Source organism: Lissotriton vulgaris, chromosome 1_1, assembly GCF_964263255.1.
Source record: "Lissotriton vulgaris chromosome 1_1, aLisVul1.2, whole genome shotgun sequence".
NCBI lineage: Eukaryota > Metazoa > Chordata > Amphibia > Caudata > Salamandridae > Lissotriton > Lissotriton vulgaris.
The window spans coordinates 217,932,329-217,956,314 of NC_141685.1; the positions used below are offsets into that span (position 1 = coordinate 217,932,329).

Sequence of the window (23,986 nt, forward strand, 5' to 3'; positions counted from 1 at the left end):
CCCTAAACGAGAAAGGGAGGTTATTTCTGTCATTTGTGAGCGGAATGTCACTCAGCACAAACTGTCATCACGTCGCCTCAAGCTACACAAATAACATCTTCGTCATCGAGCCCTTCAGCTGCTTCATTCTTGGAGGGAACGTCTCCAGACGTAAGACGCAACAAGTACGCAAACACCCAATAAATACATCAGAAAGGAATGAAGGTGTGCAACTCGCGCTGAACAACAGGAGCGGCGCAGAACGATTGTGGGAATGCACAATCAGAGAGGCTGATGGGAACAAAACACTGAGAGACACTAAAAAGAGAAAGAAAGAAGGTATAAGGGAGGAGTCACATGACGCGCCCACGGAGTGAAAGACGCACACGGACACCAGGACACACCGCTATGGATGAGACCAGGCCGTCAACTTCAGGAAGGGCCCTCTGGATCCTGCTGCTGGCCGGTCTGTGGTGAGTCTGACCTCCAAGTGACCTCGCTGCTCCGTGTTAGTGACGTTACTGTGTGAAGAACTTAAATAAATCTTGCGCTCACCTGTACCTGGGCGCACGGAAGTTATGGCGAATCCCTCTTACTCCTGCTTGCTGATAGTACCGCTTCCCTGCCGCCGAGGGTCACCCGGAACAGGGATGCTGAGGTATCCTCTCCCTCCTGTGAGCGAGAGGAGGAGGCGGTGAACACAAGAGGGCAGCGAGCAAGAGCCGAGCCAGAGCCGAGCCAGAGCCAGGGCCGAGCCAGGGCCGAGATCCGGTTTCTCCTGACTGGAAGAGACAGGAGCCGAGCCCGGACAGGCTCAGAGCCATCTTTAAGTGAGGGGTCGATAAGTGGGTTGTGACCTTTGTAATTGCGAGGGTACTTTAAACATGGAAACCACATTTCATGGTGTGCCACCAGATCGGTATTTTGGTGCCTTTCTAAGCTTTCTGTTGTTGCAACAACAACTGACATACAGCTAAAGCCAACCATGACTGTGGGCTTTGCCACTAGCTCTTTTCGCTTCATCGCCCTTGCCTGCTGATGACGAGCCCAGCTCGTCATGAGGCACAGTGGAGCTGTGCTCTTGGCTCGTCATAACGGCCGCGCCACTCCCACGCGCGGGAATTCATGCCTGTGCAGTCGCTCTACGGGAGTGGGCGGAGTCATGACAAACCCAGCTTGTCATGAGCACAGCTGCACTGTGGCTCATGACGAGCTGGGCTCGTCATGAGTGCCAGGGCGCCGCACGTGCCCCCCCCTACACCGTGGGGGAATTACCCCCGCGGTTAAGGGGTTAATGTACTTCCTAGCTTTACCTTCACTTCATCACCCACTACACAGTCACCTATAATTACTGCCTCTTCTTTTTATGTGTAGCTCCTTCACACACATTTGCATTGAATCACAATTGCAACTAGAATAGGTGACCTTTGCTATGTGTGCTCTACAGAATGACCATGGATCTGAATATCCTTTTGACCCACTGACAAGCACTGTGAGAAACTCAAACTTCCTTCAGCCTCAACTCCAGAGCTCTCAAACCTCGAAGGTAGCTCAGTTCAGCGATTGAACTATACAAGAGTAATGGTCTATTCGACATCCTGGAAGTATCTCTAAAATTCCCTAAAATAGTCAGTCATGTTAACTCTATAGAAGAAATAAATATAAAATTGCTGAAATGGGTTACCTTAATGGCTTTTATGGTCTGGTGTGATAGTTCAGCTTCCGCCCAGTGATTATGTGAGCGCCAGGAGGGGGCCTTGGCTCCGCCCACATGTTGGGAGTCAGAAGTACATGTTTCGATTGGGCAGACATTGTGCTCCTCCACTAACACAGTGCTTGTCCTCTAGAGCTTTGATAATTTTGTTTATTTAATCTATTTGAGTTTGAGCTTACAGGGGCACATATGTCATTGCAATGCAGTTAAAGTGTCTTAGATAACTAGATAATTTATGATGTAATTTTGTTGGGCAGCAGCACAAGTGGGAGGACGGCAGTCATTAATCTACAGTGTATTGATAAGCCTCACCTATTGGCATTGCCAATGCTTGTTACACTAATTGTTAAATAATTGATTAGTGGTTTTGTCAATAAAGTTAAGGACAAGATAAACAGCTTGACAGAGACTTGTTTCAGTGTCCGTTTTTAATTACAACCAGGTCTCAGAACCAGAGAGCACCCGCCCATTTAAAGCCCTGGATCGGCATATCTTGTAAAATACACATAGACAACATTTTAAAATATCAAAAGACCTCTTTAAATTTGGAAACAATCTCTATTCCAGTGCAGGGCTAACTCTGGCCTGATGTACTTAGGAGTTCACAAAATAGTCAGTTAAGGGCAATGAGTTGAACTGATGTAAAGCTGTTGACCAAGGAGCGCATAATTTGGACTAGGCTTTCAGAATCAGCTGACCGGGAAGCAGGGTGAAGGGGCGGGGGCATAAAAAATACTAAAATACAACTAACCACTTCCGCCGGCCTTCTCTCCTTGCTTCTCTGCCAAATACGAGAACGAGGAAGCACGAAGGCTCCCCATAGCCATTCACAATGCTGCAATGCAGTGTTGTGATTCGCTCCCCTAAGCCCTGCCCTATTCCAGCCCCGAACCTGCGAAAAATAAAATGATAATAACTAGCTTATTATCATTTAATTTTTCTTGCTCAAAGAGAAGTGGGGCGACGCTCCTCTACCTGAGCGAAGGAGCCTTCCCTGTATGCCTTTCTTCTGACAGCCTGCAATACAGTCATATTATTTGGAAAGGACAATGCTCTGTGCATAGATATCTTTCAACAGTTACATCATCACATCGTGTGTAATAAAACTGACTCAATAATAGTGCTTTAAGTGAGATGAAAAAGGTGGGGGGTCTTTTACCCTTTTGCTACTAGGTACTTTCACCCCCATTGAGGAGTATTTTTTGGGCTAATTGCCGTAGGTCAAGCTTGGGCCTCCAAAACTTTTTGTCTACAAAAGCTATCCAAACTAAATTTTCCACATCTTGGGGATTCTAAAGGTACCAGGGTTTGTGAATTCCACTGCAGGGGACCGAGCAATAAGACAAAATATAGCTTAATTTTGTTTTTGGGGGGAAAAATGGGAAAAAGAGCTGCAGAAGAAAGTGCCTGTTGTTTCCCTTGTAAACAGCTTCAAAGAAAGGTTTGCCATGCTAAAAACACCATCTTCCCAGCTTTCAGTAGCAGGCAGGGTTGACTACAGAAAAAATAATTTTCAACACAGTTGTGGCATTTTACTGGGAGATAGCCCATTTTTAGGTTGAGCCTAGAGCAGCGCATACGCCGCCTGCTCGACTTTTAGTAAGGGGATTTTCAAAGTGCTACTTACAAGCTTTTCCTGGCCTCAAGCTTGCCTGTACGCTCACATGCACGCGTGCAGCCACCATCTGCCTTTCATATCTCTTCCTCCGCATCGCTGGCCATTACTTTTGTTTGCCCGAGAGGCTTTCCAACCTCTGCCCACAGCAGATTGTTTAGTCTCATGTGACAGGGCGCCCACACCAGTCATTACCAGTGATATCACTATCTTGGCACACTTAATCTCGTTCTGACTTTCCATAGCGTTCACAAATGCTTATTTATATGGTTGACTTCCACAAACGTATAATGTAAAAAAAAATCTGTTTAAAACCGGGAACTTTCGCCCGCTAAACCTCCATCCTCTTAAGTGCAAATCAATCTGGTAATTAAATTCCGTAGTATTTTATCAAAATCTCTCTGTTCAAAGATTTTGACATTTGCGGAAATCGTATTTCATCACACAAATAATATCAAGCATTGTCTTAAGTTTATTTTAACATGCATGGCCTCGCATTTTACCATCTCCCTACACCTCCGCCAAAGATCTTTCAAGATCGGACACCCTGCAATCTTTTCACTCCAATGTGAGATTCTCAGCATGTAAAGGATTCTCTAAGATGCCAGTTGAAACAAAAGCCTGCAGCTCTGCCCCTTTTCTCTTCTGGCCGAGACCTGGTTGTTAGTGGAACAAGTTATCACACGCTGCAGGTGGCATGAAAGTGCGATTGGTCTTTTGGCCCTTACGTTCGTCTCTGTTAATGGGAACTATGCTGGCCTTTTTAAAAGGTTAAATGAACATTTGTGCTAGGTTTATTTGCAGTTGGACTATTTGGTCTGACTGCCGGGTGCAGGAGAGTGGGGCGGTAGCATTACTTTTGAGGGTACCACGCCGACATCCGAATCTTAATACGCTCAACCGGCTACTTTGCATTCTTTTACATTTTACTAGTTTGGAGGCATGTTGTCTTTCGTCAGGGCGTGTCTGACATATGACAGTTACTGCAGAGCTCGTGGAGTAGTGGGCGCAGTTGTTTGGGTTTCACGTTAAAAACGGATGTAGTACGAGCCTGCTTTACTTGGGAACTGCAATTCCACAACTAGTGCAGCTGCCTGGTTCCATAGGTGGTCCATATATCTGACTAAATCAAAGTCTTTTTATAGAAGCACAGTTTTACTTGTGGAGTTACTTTAAGCTCCCTTATATGTGCATTTGTGTCGTGGAATCAAAGGAGATGGATTAAACAAGCATTGGCATAGCTTATAGGTCTAGTTTTTGGGACCTTATAAGTGTTTATTTATGCAGCATAATATCCTTGGTGCAACAACAGCAACTGTTGCGTGGCTAAACACTTATAAGGTCCCAAAGGCGAAACATATTGGCTATGCCAATGCTTGTTCCTATTTTTTGTGCTTTCAACCTCATTCCAGTTTGTGGTAGAAAGTCATGGATGAGGTGAATCATGGAAAGCTGTACATTTTTGAACACTAGAACAAATTATTAATTCAGCAAGAGGTAATTTGTGTATATTCTTCAAGGTTTTCCCCAAAAATGGACAGATATAAAAAAATCAGTTTTTGCATTTTCTAAATAGCAAATCTTAAGAAATCGCTATTTAGGAAATGCAAAATGGAATGAACAAAAATTGAATACAGAGTAGGAATCGCTATTAGGAAAGAGCTTTTTAGGAAATGCTAAGCCATTTGTTCCAATGGGCTTATAGGCCCTAATAGGAAATGGCAAATTTGGAAATGCAAAACCAAGGGTGCCTATGGGCCTAAGGACCTCCCTTGAAGCACCCCAAAAAAAAGTGTTGCACATGTAGAACACAGACATGTCCTAAGGGCATGTGTGCACTTTAAAAACACATTTTGGGGTGCTTTTTTAAATTGCACATGGTTCGACTTGGAGACAATGTTATTAGTATTTAAATATATGCCCATTTCGCAATTTAGGAAATGCTTTGTACATGTGTTTAGGAAATTGCAAATAGGAAATCACTTTTTGCGATTTAATATTTAGGGAATTACAAAATGCGATTTCTACTGGGTAGAAATCACATTTTGTGATTGCCGGTAACATACTTGTGTAGGTAGGGCTAGTACCCGCGACAGAAATGGCCCCAAAACGCAGCATGGGCACATCAAATGTTTCCACTGAAAATTGACCCTTCTTTGCAATATGATTAGTTGTGGATTTGGGCCCATGCTCAGCCAGCACCTAGGTAGACTTAGCAAACCTGTACATGCTTTAATACTAAAAACCTAGGACAATCCAGGATGGGGTAACATGTGTGGCTGTCACAAGGTTGTTTCAGTCAGAAAACTCATTTTCCTTGCATGTCTTTGTTGGAAAGTTCTGAAACCACAAACTTCCTTCCACCCACCGTTTCTCTAATCTTCTGATAAAACTGGTACCTCACTTGTCCTGGTAGGACTAGTGCCCGCTACAGGAATTTTTTTATTTAATTAGACAGCTCGGGAAATCCAAGATGAAGTGACTTGCATGGCTCTCAATATTTGTTTTACTCAGAATCTCTTGCAAGCCTCGAACTTTGACTAAAAAGACACTCAAGTGGCACACCATTTTTATCATCACAGGTTGGGCAGTGCTGGGTTATAGGAATGTTGTGATTCCCGCAGATTACAGAAGTTCCCTTCACAGAATTGTGAGGAAAATGTGTGTTTTTAGTCATCATTTGAGGTGTTTGAGGCATTGTGGGTAAGAAAATGTCGTGAGATACATGAGAAGCCCACCACCCTGGACCTGGGCAGGGTCAAGACTGATTTTTGTGGCATGGTGAGTGTCACGGGTCCAGCAAGCAGGAGCTGATTACACCCAAAGACTGGTGGTCCGCCACCCCCCTTTTACCTTGCACCTTTTCCCCACAGCCGCAAGCCTGCGCTTGGTACGAGAACCCAGAGGACCCCGAGCGTGATTGGCCAGACGAGGATGCCGTGTTTGGCTCCTTTAAGAAACTGGATCAGGAATACGAGACTCCGCCCCTCGCAAGCGTGGTGAAGTCAAAAGGCGGAAGTCCCAGCAAGAAGGAGGACGGCGATTCCCCGGAAGAGACGAACATCGAGGAGGAAGGAGGACGGTGTCGAGAGGAGAGAGAGAGCGAGAACGACAAGCCAGGAGGCCAACGGTCGGACGCTTCGCCCCGCCACGCGCCCACGGGAGGAGCGTGGCTTCGAGAGGTTCGGGGCCGGGTCGCGGGTTGGGTTGGGAGGCGGAGGCAGCCCCCGGTGTGAACCCTGTATGCGACCTTCCCTACCTAAGCACGAGCACTCCTCAGCACGCCCTTTTATAAAACTGAGCACGTTACACGGTCTCTGTATCCTTACTCCCGGCCCTTATCACAATTCCCAGAGTTCTGTGCCTGACCCATGTTTATCCTTTCTTTTACGGTACCCGATGAGAGTTCCTCGGATAGGAGACGTCCCCTCCTGGAAGAAGACCACCAGGACTCCAAAGCATCCTGAAGACCTCCCTTGAAGAAAAGACTGAGTTTCCCCCCATCTTTTGTTTAATGAAAAAAACATACATTCCAATAAAGCCTTCACTAAAACCCTTATTGAAGGCACCAGTGTTTCTGTTCACTACGCCCACTCCCGTTCAGGTGACCGAGAATCCTTCCAACCCGGCACCCCCGGACAGTGAGCAAAATAACAATGGATTAAACCCAGATCTTTGTGACTGGGGTTGGATCTTTGCATTGTTCAACATTCCGTTCATCATTTGTTTCTTTTGTATTTGTCACCCTAAGTGGGAAGGGTAAGCCCAGACGTGGGGCCCATGATCACAGTGCCACTGGATTCAAGCTAGCCTGGCTGATGAGGAGTGATACCCTGAAACCGGTCCTTGGATGCTTGTTTCTAGTCCAGAGAGGACCTGGCTCGGATGTTCGGGCTGGACTGTTCCTATGAAGGGCAGGGTCAAGAATGATTTGCATACAGCTGGGTCCAAACTGGGGAGCGTGGTGTGCAAAAGAAAGATGGCTTAAACCCAGATCTTTGTGATTGGGGTTAATGTTTGCATTGCTCAGCATTACATCCATCAATTTTTCCTTTCACTTTTGTTGTCCTAAGTGGGAAGGTTATGCCCAGACGTGGGCTTCGTACTCACTGTGCTACTGGATTCATGCTAGCCTGGCTGATGTGTGGTTATGCATCGAAACCAATCCCAGGATGCTTGTTTCTGGTTCATGGAGGACCTGGATTGGCAGGTTGGGTTGGACTGTTCCTATGAGGGTCAGGGTCAGGTCTGACTTGCATATAGCTGGGTACAAACTTTGGGGCATGGTGTGCAAAAGAACAATGGATTAAACCCAGATCTTTGGGACTGAGGGTGAATGTTAGCATTGTTCAGCATTACGTCCATCAGTTGTGCATTTTGCTTTTGCTGTGTGACTCTGACACGACTCTTTGAGTTAGTCTCCTTCAGACTGGCTACAAACACTATCAAGAGAATCATGATTCACTCATTTTAAATGTACTTGAGTTATTTCCTCTTGCCAGCCTTAGGCAAGGTATTTGAAATTTTCTTGACACAAAGGCACATTCAGCTTGAACAACAATGTTTTCTCATTAGTTTATTACCTAAATATCTACTTTTCAGAGTTGTCTTGTACACATGTGAGATATAACAATGATATGTGCACAGACGCGTCACATTTAAAGAATACTAGCCAAAGAATAACAAGCCATAATGCACAGAATGACCAACCGAGAGATGGTCTGTTTGTGCATGACCCAACCTTTCTTGGTGCCCACGTAGCCCACAAAGAGCTGGTCTTCTACCCGGAACTGTTGTGTGTGGTTGAGGTAGAATGAGAGTGCACGTTTTGGAGTCTCTCTTCCTCTTTTGAGGGAAGTGGAGGTGGAATGAAGGTGGGAAAAGTGATGGTCTGCCCGATGTGAAAGGCAGTGACAACCTTTGGCAGAAAAGATGGACGAGTCCGTAGATTAATTTTGTCCAGATGGACTGTTAGAAATGGAGGTTTAGAAGAAAGAGCCTGGCGCTCATTTACTCTTCTGTTGAAGCTCCACCGTCGTGGAAATCGCCCTGACTAGAGAGTCGGCGGTATCTAGCCCACAACGTATGTTGGACTTAGAGTGGCAGTAACGGCCAAGAGGAATTCAGTGTTTACCGACCGTAGCCCTAAGCTGGCAGATGAAAACCACTTCATGCCAAGCTGCTCCAGCTTCTTGGATTCCCTATCCGGGGGTGCGGAATGGAATGCGCTCTGGGATGCAAAGGCTTGGACAATCAATCTCTCAGGAGTTGGATGTTTAGAGAGAAAGATGGGGTTCCCCGGGGCAGGGTGATGGCGTTGGGCCACGTTCCTTCCCACAGGAGCCCCTGTGTTGGGCCTGGACCAAGTGCTCAAAAGAATGTCAGGCAGTGCATCATTAAAAGGCAGCAAGGGCTCTGAAGAGGTTGCTGCCAGTTAAAGCACCTCTGTCAGGAGGTTAGTCTTGATGGCCACTGTAGAGAGTTCGAGCTGGAGAGCCTTAGCCGCCCTACGCAAGACCACTATGTAAGTCCCTCCTCCATAGCAACGGAAGGTGGAGACAGCATGCCAAGGTCAGGCAAGGCCACTGGCATCCCCCAAATCCTCTGCCCAGTGCAGATCATCACCACACTGTTGTGTGAGAGGGTCCTCCGACCCATCCCAGTCCCACCTTCCTCCGAAGTCTGTGAAACAGGTTGAAAATAAGGAGGACGGACATAGGGGTAGAAAGGCCCCATCGGCATCGGAATCGGCGACGAGTGAAGATGTTTTTGCGCCGCATCTGGTTCAGGGCTGAAACTGGGGATGACTTTGGCGGTAGTACCGGACGACGTTGGAGATGGTGCCAGAGGCAGGGTCGACACAGGTGAAGGTGTTATCAGGTCAAGCGGTGTCACCGTGATTCGAGCCCGGATCCAAGGGGGTCCTGCGGCACAGGGGTTGAAGCCGATGCCGGGGCCGAAGCCAACAGTGGCTCCCGGGCTGAAGCCACTGGCTTTGGAAGGGCAGGACTCCCAGTCATGCCCACGGGGCCCAAAGGCGTACCGGTGGGGCCAGATGGCCGAAAGAGTCGGGTCATGGCAGCAAGAAATTCTTGCACCTGTGCAGGCGTCGCTGATGATGGGTAGGTAGACCAGCTGCAATGTCACAGGCTTCACCGGAGCAGCGGGGGTGGCACCACCCACATCCTTAGCCGCGTCGCTCTACGGGCGAGGGGAAGTCAAAGAGTGATGGTGCTTCTTGGAATTCTGACCCTAAGACTAAGATCCAGAGGAACGATGGTGAAGGCTCTGCGACCCGTCCCTCCATGTCCCACGGGACGGGAACTTTGAGCGGCGTGGAGCCAACTGCCGGACTTCCAGTAACTTTCGGGACTGCTCCATCATAGTCTTCGGCACCAAGGCCCGGCAGTCTTGGTCGCGCCCCAGGCAGTAGAGACACACGCGGTGCGGGTCCGTCACCGACATAATGCGGTGACAGTCCCCGCAGTTCTTGAAACCGGGCATACCTACGACACAGGAGTCGATCGACTCAGTAGAAAAGCGGTAAAAGGCTTAAAAAAAACTCAGTCAAAAAGTGACTTGGGGTACTTCCTCTTCCCGGCACCGAAAAAGAAAGAACTGACGTCAGCATGCGTGGGAATGTCTAGGTAGCTCTAGTGCATCATGCCGGCACCAACGACGCACACAGAGCCGCACGACAACGCCTACCGACGCGCAGGGGTACTGCTGATGAAAACTTTCCGGATCCAGTCTGACGCCTGGGGGTAGTTCTAAGGTAAGGAATCTATCACTAAGTGTTTCTTTCAGATATGTCCAACTAACAACACCGTCCACGACACCTGTGGTTTTTTTCAGTGAATTTCTATGTTTTTTTAAAGGCTGCTTTCTATATATATCGTTCCTGAAACCTTCGTTTTTTCAGTGAATTTCTAGGGTTTTTTAAATGCTAATTTCTATCTATAATGTCCCTGAAACCTGTGTTTTTTTCAGTGAATTTCAAAGGTTTTTAAGTGCTAATTTCTAACTATAACATCCCTAAAACCTGTCGTTTTTTTCAGTGAATTTTTAAGGTCTTTTACATGTTAATGTCTAACTACACCTGGATAGGTAAGACATGTGTAGAAAGAGAAAGAAAGGCGCAGAAAGAAGCAGGAGAAGTGATGAAAGATGCAAGAGGTACAAAAAGAGGAAGAAAGGTGCAGAAAGAAGCAGGAGAAGTGGTGAAAGATGCAAGAGAAGTGCAGAAAGAAGCAGGAGAAGTGTAGAAAGAAGCAAGACAGGCACAGAAAGAAGCAAGAGAGGTGCAAAACGAAGAGAGTGAGGTATAGAAAGAAGAACGGCGCAGAAAGAGGCATTTGAGTAGCAGAAAGAGACAAGAGAAGTGCAGAAAGAGGCAAGAGAGATCCAGAAAGAGGAAGAAAGGTGAAGAAAGAGAAGTGCAGACATAAGCAAGAGAGGTGCAAAAAGAAGCAGGAAAAGTGGTAAAAGATGTAAGAGAAGTACAGAAAGAAGCAAGAGAAGTGTGGAAAGATGCAAGGCAGGCATAGAAAGAAGCAAGAGAGTGAGTGGATGTTTGTGCAGACCTATAAATCAGTGAGTGGGTATGTACTAACTGGTATTGGTGTATCTATGGTTTTGAGGATGGTAGTCTGTATTTTAGAGTGAGTGTATCAAAGGTTATATTAGGGTGTGAGGAGGTACATCAGATTATCATGTTGGTGATGTCATCAGTGATGTCATTTGAGATGTCATCAGAGATGTCATCAGTGATGTCCCTGCCCGTGTCATGAGTGATGTAATATGTGATGTCATCAGCACTGCATTGCCACCGAGCTAGTTGTAGATAGCTCAGCTAACTATAACGTCCCTGAAACCTGTGGTTTTTGCAATGAATTTCTATGTTTTTTTTAAATGCTGATCTATAACGTCCCTAAAACCTTTTACCCTTGCAGGCATGGAATGATGCATAAATTATGCAAAATAGAAGGAGAGAACTCTGGGTAGTTCCCAAGTTTAGGTGGAAGGGAGCTCCTGTATAGAGCACCCTCAACACCAGCGGCACTCTAAATTTGCTCACCTCAAATGTCTGCTTTTCTATCAAAGTTTTTAAGCATTGGATTAGCACAGTGCTATCCACGCTGAGATAGTAATGGACAAAGTCTTTTGCCATTTGTACAGCAAAGTCTTTAAGCAGAGGATTAGCACAGTGCTATCCACGCCGAGCTGTAAAATGACAAAAGCCATTTACCACTCCAGCCACAATATTACAGCTTTGGATTGGTAAAATACCATCCAAGCCAGCCTGAAATGAATAAAAGCAACCCCTGACACGTGTTTGGCTGTCATTACAGCTCTTCAGAGAGGCTTAGCTTTGTCCAGAAACAAGGGAGCACCCAGTTTAAGTCAAAACAATACCTTTTGATAGAAAAGCAGACATTTTAAGTGAGCAAATTTAGAGTGCCGCTGGTGTTGAGGGTGCTCTATACAGGAGCTGCCTTCCACCTAAACTTGGGAACTACCCAACTTTTTTGCATATATATATCTAAATATATATACATTTTTCCTCCAACTTATCCTCGTTTGAAAACACACTCAGCAGTAGATCAGTTAAAACCACACCAGCTTTATTGAATGTCTATTCTTGCCTGCCGCAGTGTGTTCCCTGGGGGGTCCCGCAGAAGGAGCCTGGCTAGAGGCAGATTGTCAGTCTTTAAAATCATGCTGTTTCAATGTCATGCTTCTTGACATCGATCTAGAGTGATGCCACTTTCACTGATGCCTTCTCTCATTGGATGTACCCCAGGGGAGTTATTTGGAGCAGGAAATAGGGACTCTGGTAGAAGACCCCTTTAAGGTCTGACAGCATAGTCAAGTTCCTTACTGAGCTACAACCGATGTGGAAATGATTGAGAGAGTGCAGGCAGCAGGAAAATGATCTTAAGGAAGACACAATACACAAACCCTGTGAGGCTTTACGTGTGCCTTCATTTTTTTTACAAGAAAGGCGCTTCTCAAAAAGTGAAGGCACTTTTGACATGAAAAATACATACTTTTTTGTCAGAAAAGGGTCTCAAAGGAGCAGTCAAAAGACGTTGAATGAAGCTCCAAACATAAGGTATTAGAAATATTATTAACAGATTGTTGGCCAAAAAGGCATAGCACGGTTCCCCAGAACCCTGTTTCCAGGAGACAGAAAAATTAATTGACCTAACTATCATGTGTAAGGCATGATGTGATGCAGGGTGTGTTGAGTGGGTTTAAAGGCACTGGGCCAGTTTTTCTCTTTTATGCTTTGTATTGCAGTCGCTTGGCTAACATTGTCACACATTCCCTTTCTTTTTCCGGCTAAACATATTTGTGAAGGATTTTCACTGGTCCCTATTCCATCAGTGACTAATTTTGATGACATTTACTTCTAGTCTAAAATGAAAAACAAATGAAATCTGCCTATTTTTGCCTTCCTTTAGGTTGCTAGCATTTATTTAATGTACTATGTAATGTACTCTCTATAGATATTAGACATAAATATATGTACATATGCATCCTTTTTGAAGTACTCCATTATCCACACAAGAGGGTGGAGCTTTTCAGTGCTTATTACTATTGATGAGGATCACCTGGAAGACAACTAGCTCTACCTGCTTAAAAGAGCCCACCTCATTCTTCTGTGGCATAGGATCTAGATGCAGGCGGAACCCAAGCTTAACAGGCTGCTATTAGAAGACTGTCTAACTATTGATTTAGCTGTGCAGATTCCCTGGTTGAACTGCAGCATGACACTCTTCAACAAACTGGAGAGACCCAACCTGTTCTATAAAAATAACCATGTTATTGAATCAGGTCAGTATGGGGAAATTAGAATCACCTTGTCTTTCGCTTTTTGATGAGGAAAGATATCCACACAATGCCACAAACACAGTGTCAGCTTGCACCCCATGAAGGGTTTAGATCAATGAAAACGCAAAAATATCTTCAATTAAATATTGATAACACACATATTGACTCCCTTCACTTAACAAGTAAGACCTCATCTATTGAAGACACAAATATCACTGTTATTGATATTGATGTTTACCTATATCGCAAACAGAAATATCATCAACTACTATATCATCGCCATAATAATTAAATAATCATTAATAAAAATAGAAATTACTTTTTACATAAAACAATTATTGGAAATAAACCCACAATATTCTATACATGTTTTAATTATATGTAAACATATTACAAATATATCACAACAACAACATCTTTACTATTCAACCAAATACATTATACACCTACAATCATAACCATGCAAACCAGGAGCTTGCCATAAACTATAAACATTTAAACAATGTAGAAATGTTGAATACATTTATGAACAAAATATAAAAAATATAAAACATGTAAAACATGTTGGATAACATTGTTAAAAATGTTTTAAAAAATTGTAGAGTATAAATTAAATAATACTGCATACTATGTGCATAAAAACAAGAAAGAAATGCCAAAACAAAATGTTAATTATAATTTTTTTTTAAATAAAAAATCATGAAAAGTATTTCTATTTAGTAAAATGTATATGCATTTTTATTTTCAGGTTGAAATATATATTTTTAGAATGGAATAGTATTCAGTAAATAAACTCTAAAAACATATTTGAAATGGAAAGCCGTGTTATGTCTCCGTTTTATAAAAGAATGTATTTAATGATATCAATGCCTACAAACATGTAACTTAATATTTTTAAGACATTTCTAAACACTAAAAATAACACAAACTATGTGTACTACATACAAATAAAATTAAGATAAACGATTTCAGTGTAAAATTATAAACTTAAATAATCACACAAAAAGTTCTAGAAACTAAAAGGGTATCATTTATTATTCCCACACCATTATAAAGCAGCATCAGAAATTCGTTGGACACTAAAAGGCTGACATTTACTAATCCCACGCCAATCTGACATATTGGGATACGGTGTTGGCCACTATAGGGGTGACATTTAGTATTCGTACTCCAATATAAACAAATTTATGGAAGGACACCTAAATGGTGACATTTACTCTTCCCACTCTAATCTACCCAGATTGGGGGGGAGGTGTTGAACACTACAGGGTTGACAGTTACCATTTCCACTCCAATCCAACCATGTTCGGGGAAGGTGTTGGGCACTATAGGGGTTACATTTACTATTCTCACACCTGTCTCACCATATAGGGGGAAGGTGTTGGTCACTAAAAGGGTGACATTCACTATTCCTACTCCAATCTAACCATATTGGAGGAAGTTGTTGTACACTAAAAGGGTGACATTTACTAATTTCACTCTAATCTACCCATATTGGGGGAAAGTGATGGACTCTAAAAGGGTAACATTTACTATTCGCACTCTAATCAAAGCAACATTGGGGAAGGGATTAGACTCTAAAGGGGTGACTGATCTATTCCCAATCCAGTCTAATCATATTGGGGGAAGATATTGGGCAATAAACGGGTGACATTTACAAGTGTCACTCAAATCTAACCATATTGGGGGACGTTGTTGGGCGCTAAATGTATTATATTTACTATTCTACTCCAATCTAAGGCTATTTGAAAAAGGTGTTAGATGCTAAAGAGGTGAAATTTAATATATTCTATGCTATGGATTTGTGAAGCGCAGGGCTACCCAATTGGCCTTCCAGTAATGAAAGTGCTGTCTGTGACACAGTGGTTAAAGCAGGCCAATCATTCAAAAAGATGAGTTTTTAGTAGTTTCCTGAATTTAAAATTTTCCTTAGTTATTCTCAGAGATGAAAGCAGAAAGTTGCAGAGCTCCGATGCCAAGTGAGCATACAAACACCCTCCACTCCCAGCTTTCTTTATTTTTGGTACAGTAAAAAGTCTCTGACCTGCAGAGCATAATCATTTTTTGAGGTAGTAGCCTCTGATGTAATAGGGAACTTTTATTGTATATCACTTGGTGGGCAAGACAGAGGTTTTTAAAGTTGATTCTCTTAAGAATCGGCAACCAGTGCAACCCTGCAGAGGATGAAGAAACCAAGTCATGCTTGGGAATCTATAGGAGAATGCGTGCTGTTGCATTATTAATAATTTGTAGATGTTTGATTACATTAAGATGACTTCCAGAGGACTTCTAGAGGACTTCGGTGTCAAATTTGTTAAACTTTATTATTAAACTGTACGATTACTTAAAATCTTTACAGTATAAAACACAAAGAACATCCCCGCACCCCCAGCACGCCCATCTCCCAGTAAAACCATATGTACAACATTAAGATAGAATACTGACTGTTTTTACCACTTTTTGTCCAGTCAAAGTTCTATTAAAAGAAGAAAGGGTTTTGTTTCATCCTTAACTTCACGCCTTCTAGAGTCTAAGGGAAGTGTGGAAGTTCGGCATGATCATTCACACTACACGGCTAGTTGACAGTGGGTGGGTGCTTCATTGGACCCATGTCCAGCCCTGATTTCATTTCTGGGTCCAGTAGTTCCAGTTACGTTAGGGGAAATCCCTAAAGTAACTGTAAGCTGACATCGTTAGGGCACCAGATGGCGCCACTTGTGCAGCATGGAGACCCTTAGGATCTGTGGCCTTTTGGCCTTTTGTCGAGTGCCATTTTGACTTAATGAGTGAACTTGCCGATCCTGGCTAATAGACAGGTTGTAGTTTCTGAGAAGCACCAGTCCGAGGCCTCTCTGCATGTTCTATGGCCTAGATTCTGTAAGGCCGGGCTCAGCAGACAATGACGGTCGCTGGCCAACTTTGTACAGCTACACAGCAGGTGAAACCAAGACTCTCTGCGGTAGTTGCATAATCGGCAGGCAATGGCACTGTCCGTTCGTGCCCATTTTGGATTAAAAGAGTCAAATGAGACACCATGTCAAATGCGGCGCTCAGTTCCAGGAATAGGTTAAAGTGTCACTGAAACATTTGTGTCTAAATTGCTTTGAGTTCATTACACACAGCTAACAGCGCAGTTTCAGTGCTGTTGCCGACTCTGAAACCCATTTGGATATGACAGAGAATTCCAGTAATATGGATACATTTTTATTTAATTTTACTAATGACTGGCAGCAGGGAAATAAGTCTGTAACTTTCAGCCATTAAGGGAACTAGGGAGTGTTTTTCTTAAAGTGGTTTCAGCATGGCATTTTTCCATGTACAGGGTACCTCACTGCTGCGTGGTGGTCTGCTCCCAGACCACCAAAGCCATAATCAGGCCCTTATACAATAGTAATATTTATCTGAGTACTTGCAGCTTATCATGAATATAGCTTTTCATGAATTTAATTTTTCTGCAAACATATTCCAAACTTTCATATTTTACCTTCTTCAAAGCTTTTACCCTTTGTTTTATTTTTAGCATTATCTCCTGCATGTAATTTCCTAATATTACTCATATATAATTTTTTATCACTTCTTTTAACCATATTCTTTTCTCTCCTGGAAATGTTTAACACCTGAATAGTTTAGATTTGTTGTTTGGATTAGTAGATCCATGTCACAAAAAGTAATATAAAGCAAAAACCCTTTGTACATTTTGTGGACAAGGCAAAAACAACTGAGTTTTTTGGGATTTTGAAACATGAAATATGAACCAATGTGTTGCAATATTTACTGCACTGTTTCATTTGATTGGGCATTTAACTGTAGTAAAACTCACTTCAAGTAACTTAAGTATTTTTCGTTTGTTAAAAATAATTTTATGGATTCAGTAGTCAAGTTGCTTATTAATGTATCACATCCTATTTATTTACTTATGCTGTTTAATAAATTAAAAAATTCATATTTCTGATAGTTTTAAATTTCTTCCACAGCATAAGTAAATACATAGGTCTTGATACATTTCTAATCCAGTTTAGAACAGAGCTATAACGTTTTCTATTTCACTCTAAAATATCTTACTTTAATTTTAGTTTGTTGTAGCATTGTGAAATAATATAAAACATATTCTGGCTTTCAGTTGGTCCAATGTTAAAGTACATTTTCAAAACTGTGATTCATATATATACTTTTTTAAATGAACGTTACTATATGAAAAAGATTATGGGCCTGATTACAATGTCAGGCGGACCTCAGTCCACCCGACATCGTCTTTGGCCTGGTACCAACCAACCTCTGGTCGGCAGTCCAACCGCCTCATTATAATGGGACCGAACACTGTTCAGTCACATACTCCCATTTCTCAATGGGAGCTTGTGTTACGGCCGCGAACCAGCCATAACACAAGCTCCCATTGAGAAATGAAAGGTGTCATTCATCCCTGCACCACGTGCCAGGCACCTAGAGGTGCCTGTCACAATGTGCAGGGATCAACAGGGGGCACCTTAGGTGTCCCCCCAGCCTCAAACCAGCGGCCGAATACAGAAGGGGGCCCTGCTGGGGCGCTCTAATACACTTTCCAACATGATTTCCATATCGGACAGTCCGGCATAAAAACCATGCCAGAAACTGTGCAATGTAATCTCAAGGGCAGAAAGGCCTGCCCTTGAGATTACTGGCTGGCTCCCGACTGGCCAACAGACTCCTGCAGCCTATTGGAAGTGAGACGTAATGACCAGCCGGTTTACTTTCCTACCGCCTAGATCGTGTTTAGGCCATCGGAAAGTAAACCACGGTCAGAGGCTTTACAAGCCACATCGTAATCGGACGCTTAATCTTGATTCATTTTTTAAATATCCTAATGAGCCATTTTTCATGCCTGATTTAGAGTTTTCTAGATGGGATACTCCAACATATATGTGAAATAACATTCAAACTGCAAAAGTCCTTTTAAGTAATTTATTTGTGTTCAACATTTATTTATCATCTGTACATACCAAATGACATAAAAATAAAATTTTTGGGTATGTGTTATTCTGTCACCAATGTGTTAACATTCCCGTCTGTTTTTTCAAAAATGTATAACTATCAAATTCTTTTTACAAAAAACAGACTGGCTAACATGCACATTTTTGAAGGAGTTAATCTGTGACATTGTAAAATAAATTAAATTGCATTTTTTATTAACATCATATTTATAATATGTTTTAAATAAAACATGTTGCCCTTTAACATTATGGGGGCGATCACGATCTCAGTCAGAAAGGCTCCGAAAGACATTTGGGTTGGCTAATCTGATCTGGAACCCGTCATTCTGACCGATTCGGAAAGCATTCCAAATGCCCGATAATGATAGTCAGGAAGCATTCGGACTTTCCGACTCGGATCCGAATGGCATTCGGGGAAAAAGAATTATTCAGAGCCGACTTGTACAGGCCTATGGACCACATTTCTGACTGACATATTACAATGTCAGATTGGATCAGCCTTTCCGAATAGGTTGTTCTGTCATGGATTGGCTGTCAGGATCCAACTTTGGGGGCCCATAGCAGGTTCCCCCTTCACCTGGGGTCTTCTGAATGTGGACCGTGGGGCTATCCATGGGTACCCTCTCTCAGACCATGCACATTGTGGCAGGTACCAAGGGGTGCCCACTACAGGGTGCACGATTTTCCCACCCATCCCTTTCTAGAATAGGAGCCTGTGTATTCAGCCACAACACAGGCTCAACCGAACTATGTTTTTGAACTATCGTAAATGGTCGGCCGGACACCACAAATCTGATATGGTAGGAAACCATTCCGCGACTGATTCGGTCAGAATGCTTTCCGTGAGATTTGGAATATCCACTATATCTACTACATCATAAGTGCATATTATGCTGTATCACCTGACATAGGGCTAGGCAACATCCTTCACAATTGTGATGGAGCATCAGACCAGACACATTAAAAAATGTTGGCCTGTTTGGTACAAATGTTCCTTATAACTAGGGGTAGGCGGACTTTGCGTAATCGCGTTACGCAAACCTCCACGAAATGGTAAAAAATCTCTACGAACACACAGAAATTCCGCGAACACGCGGAATTGCTTGTTTGCAATGCTTTTTTCCTGTTCGCAATTGCTGTTTGCGTTTTTGGGGGGAACTATCATGCAAACACGCATTTTGGAAACACGAGCAGGTAGAAAATTGCGCAAAGTCGCGGAACGCTGAATTTTGGGCAATTTCACAAATTCCGCGAATGGAAGGGAATTTACCCCCCAGACCTACTGATAACATCACATAAACCAATGTATAGTTTTGATTAATCAGTGTCTGAGCAAAACAGTTCTTTGATAGTGATCAGAAATGTATTAATATAATTTTTCACAAAGTAATATACAAAACACATTATCATACAAATTCTGCATATCTTACAACTTCAAGAACTCTTCTTGTGCATTGGACTTGTGTGGACCTTTATGTTGATGCCATAATTTATTGCTGTAACCCAAAATAGTTATTTAAAATGGAAAACTCAGAAAAAATTTACCACCTTAATGCTGCTGTGGGGTCTCTCAACTGACCGCCATGCTGAGGATAGGCCACAGCAATTATGCAGGCCAATGGGGAGATTAGTGCTGCACACACACATTTAGCATGTTGGGAGGTCTGGCAAAGCTGGAATTCCGCTGAATTCTTGGTCCAGCATCATAGGTCTTCCCATCGCTTCCTGCAGTGAATGCTGTGCTGCTTGGAGACCTCCGGTGTCCTCACCTTCTTGGCGATTGCCTTCCAGAGCTCCTTGTTCTGATAGGTGTTGATGTATATGGATACAAAAAATTAACAAACAAAAAATGTTTGTGACTTTTTGTTTGTTTGTTTTAATGCAACACAATTTTAAGAAATCATTCAAAAGTATTTTCACAAAATTACAAAAGCATTTGTTTTATTTCATTTTTATAAAATGTAGTGGCCTACTCAGTATCCTTATCCCTTGTTATGTCTCTATTTTACTAATTCTGGACTGCAACATCATCTAGGTTGAGTTATTTGTGGGAGAAAACTATTTGGTTATATCATTTTATTTGGTAGGTAAATACATATATATATATTAAACACAACATGTGCTTCGACATTTTCTTCATTTTGCTGGCTGCAACACAGTGGGATGCCAAGGCTGCCCTGGAATGTCACAGGCTCCCGCTTATGGAGAGACTCTGTATATATGTGTATATATGTGTATATATGTGAACAAGCTGCAAAGCGAAACGCGTTGTGTGGATTAAACCTACTTACTCGTGTTATTTGACTCATTTCCTGAGAGCGCACTAACTTTTTGTGGAACCGCCAGTAGGTAATATATATATATAGCGATAGCCAGTAGGTATATATAGTTAGGATTTTTTCTCTATGGAACTTTTGAAAATTCTATGCCTAATAACTTTGGCGTTTGTGGACGGAATTGGCTGAAATTTTCAGGAAAATGGCACATTTTGTTTCTGAGCAGCCCCCGAAAATTTGGGGGGGGTTCGTCAAGGGGGGGCCGAGAAAAAAGGGGGGTCCCAAAACGCGTTTTTCCCATGTTAATTTCCATAGGGCGGTTGGCCTCACTTTTAGCCCGAACGGCTGAATGGATTTCCATGAAACTTGGCAAAATTGTAGGGACTGTTAGCCCGATGTGCCTTTGCTAGGTCTCAATATATGTGCTTCAGTGGATTTTGAGAAATTAACGTTTAAAACAAGATATATATCTGTAACAGCGCTCCGGGTAGCGCTCCGGTTCGCGAACTTTTTCGCGTATCGGAACTTTGCGAAGCGAAGCAGATTGGCTCTCCGGTGTCTGTCAACATTCTAAACAGTCCGGAGCGGCCGCCATCTTGTCTCTCGGTAGGATCGAGAGACAAGAGGAGACCAAAACAAAGGGGGAAATGAAGGAAAGAGGGCAAGGTAGACCCCTTCTGACCCCATAGGATTGATGAGGGGGATATTATAAAGCCACGCGGGGCCCCAAAAAAAAAAAAAAAAATCCGATTTTTTCGCCGTGGAGACGCGTCTTGGTACGCGAACCGGGCAGCTAACCGGGCAGCTAACCGGGAAGCTAACCGGCAGTGTAACGGGAGTCTGAGGAGAAGCTGATTGGCTGTTATCATTGTAAACAGTCTGGAGCGGCCGCCATCTTGTCTCTCTGTGGGATCGAGAGACAAGAGGTGGAAAAAAAAAGGTGTAAATGAATGAAAGGGGTAAGGCAGACCCCTCCTGAACCCCTAGGATTGATGAGGGGGCTATTAAAGTTCCCTGTGGGGCAAAAGAAAAAAAAAATTGCGATTTTTCGCGGTAAAGGTGCTTCCTGGTACGTTAACCGGGCAGCTAACCGGCAGCGTAACGGGAGTCCGACATATTGTGTTTTTTGAACGTTTGTGATATGTGCACGTGTGGATTTTGTCTAATTAAGGTTAAAAAAATATATATATATCTTTAAGCGTGTTCTGGCGCGCTTACGTTTTGGGTTTGGTTTGCGCTGCAGAGACGATATGTCACGGTTATGCGATGCATCATGAGGCGTCTCACGGGCTACGTGATACGTCACTTAATAAAGTATATATTTTACAGCTATAGATATTAGCTTTTAAAAAACCAATGAAATTCACAGAAAAAACCATAGGTTATAGACCATATATAGTTAGGAATTTGCATTTACAAAACCTTGAAAATTCACTGAAAAAACCATAGGTTATAGACCATATATAGTTAGGGATTAGCATTTAAAAAACCTTATTTTATTTGCACAAAACCATTGAAATTCCATATATAGTTAGTTGCACTAACTATATATCGCGGACCCGCAATCCACTGCTAATGATGTCACATATTACATCATTCATGACATGGTCAGTGACATCACTGATGACATCACTGATGACATCTCAAATGACATCACTGATGACATCACTGATGACAACACCCATTGACTTTATGTTTCTGTAAAGTTAAAATATGTCTTACATATTGAAGAATGAGTGGATGTAAAAGTGTCTGGATGAAGGATTTAGTAGGTGCATGACTGACTGTATGAGAGAATGATTAAATGTGTCTCACTGAGTGTATGGGTTAGTGATTAAAGTGTCTTAATTTGGCAATCATTATTTATGTTGTTCTGTAAACTGCTGCATGTTTAAATCAGTAGCTATATCAGTAACTATATGGGTTATTGAATGGTTGCCCAAGTATTTGTATGGGAGACTGAGTATGTGTGTATGGGTGGCTGGGAGGTGTGTGACTCTGTACATAGATGTGTGAGTAGTTGATTCACTATATGTATGGGTTCAAAAGAAGTGCATGTGGAAACAGCTGTATGGGCGGTTGACTGTGCATGAGTGTATTAGTGAGTGAATGGATATCTCAGTGCTACATGTCAAAGTAAGTACATATGTAAAACACAGTACATGCGAGAGTTGACATCTATAAATAACTGTACATAAGAGCCAGTGAATGTGTGAGTGGCTGTATGGATCATTGTGAACATGTATCAGGGATTGTATAAGAGAGTAAATATGTGTTAATATATGTTTGAATAAGTAAGGTGTGTATAACTGTATAGTTGAGAAAATGGAGGTGTGATTGATTTTTTGCATATTATCATTTGAGATGTCATCAGTGATGTCATCAGTGATGTCACTAACCATGTCATGAATGATGCAATATGCTATTAAAAAACCATTGAAATTCAATGAAAAAACCATAGGTTATAGTCCATATATAGTTAGGAATTTGCATTTACAAAACCTTGAAAATTCAATGAAAAAACCATTGGTTATAGAACATAACAGAACAAAACCTTATTTTACTCGCATTAAACCATTGAAATTCCATATATAGTTAGATGCGCTAACTATATATCGCGCACCCGCAATCCACTGCTGATGATGTCACATATTACATCATTCATGACATGGTCAGTGACATCACTGATGACATCACTGATGACATCTCAAATGACATCACTGATGACATCTCAAATGACATCACTGATGACATCACTGATGACATCTCATTTGACATTACTGATCACATCAGTGATGATATCATTCATGTGATAATACGATGAACCTCTTCAGACTCTAATATAACCTTAGATACAATCAGTGTAAACAGACACTCACAGACTGTCACTCATCCATGGAGTTACTCACACACCTAGTCAGTCATGCAAAGAATCAATCACACCTCCATTTCCTCAACTATACAGTTATACAAACTTTACTTATTCAAACATATACTAACACATATTTACTCTCTTATACAATCCCTGATACAAGTTCACAATGATCCATACAGCCACTCACACATTCACTGGCTCTTATGCACGGTTATTTATATATGTCAACTCTCGCATGTACTGTGTTTTACATATGTACTTACTTTGACATGTAGCATTGAGATATCCAATCACTCACCAATACACTCATGCACACAGTCAACCACCCATACAGCTGTTTCCGCATGCAGTTTTGAACCCATACATCTAGTGAATCAGCTGTTCACACATCTATGCACAGAGTCACACACCTCCCAGCCACTCACACACATACTCAGTCTCCCATACAAATACTTGAGCAACCAATCAATAACCCATATAGTTACTCATATAGCTACTGATCAACACATGCATACAGTTTAATCACTAACCCATGCACTCAGTGAGACACATTTAATCACTCCCTCATACAATCAGTCATGCACCTAATAAATCCTTCATCCAGACATTTATACATCCACTCATTCTTCAATATGTAAGACATATTTTAACTTTACAGAAGCATACAGTCACTGGATGTTGTCATCAGTGATGTCATCAGTGATGTCACTGACCATGTCATGA

General features: G+C 42.5%; 1 protein-coding gene across 5 annotated transcripts in view; it reads left to right on the plus strand.

Moving 5' to 3' along the window:
* Positions 1-358: 358 nt before the first annotated feature.
* LOC147740927 (uncharacterized) overlaps positions 359-23,986 on the plus strand; it is a 364,072-nt gene continuing 340,444 nt past the window's right edge. For 3 of the 5 annotated variants that reach the window (XM_086936051.1, XM_086936065.1, XM_086936062.1), the window contains exon 1: positions 359-452. In XM_086936051.1, the coding sequence (XP_086792177.1) occupies positions 388-452 (65 nt within the window). In that variant the 5' untranslated portion in view covers positions 359-387. The remainder of the gene's footprint in view (positions 453-23,986) is intronic. The other 2 variants (XM_086936058.1, XM_086936068.1) reach the window with 1 other exon arrangement.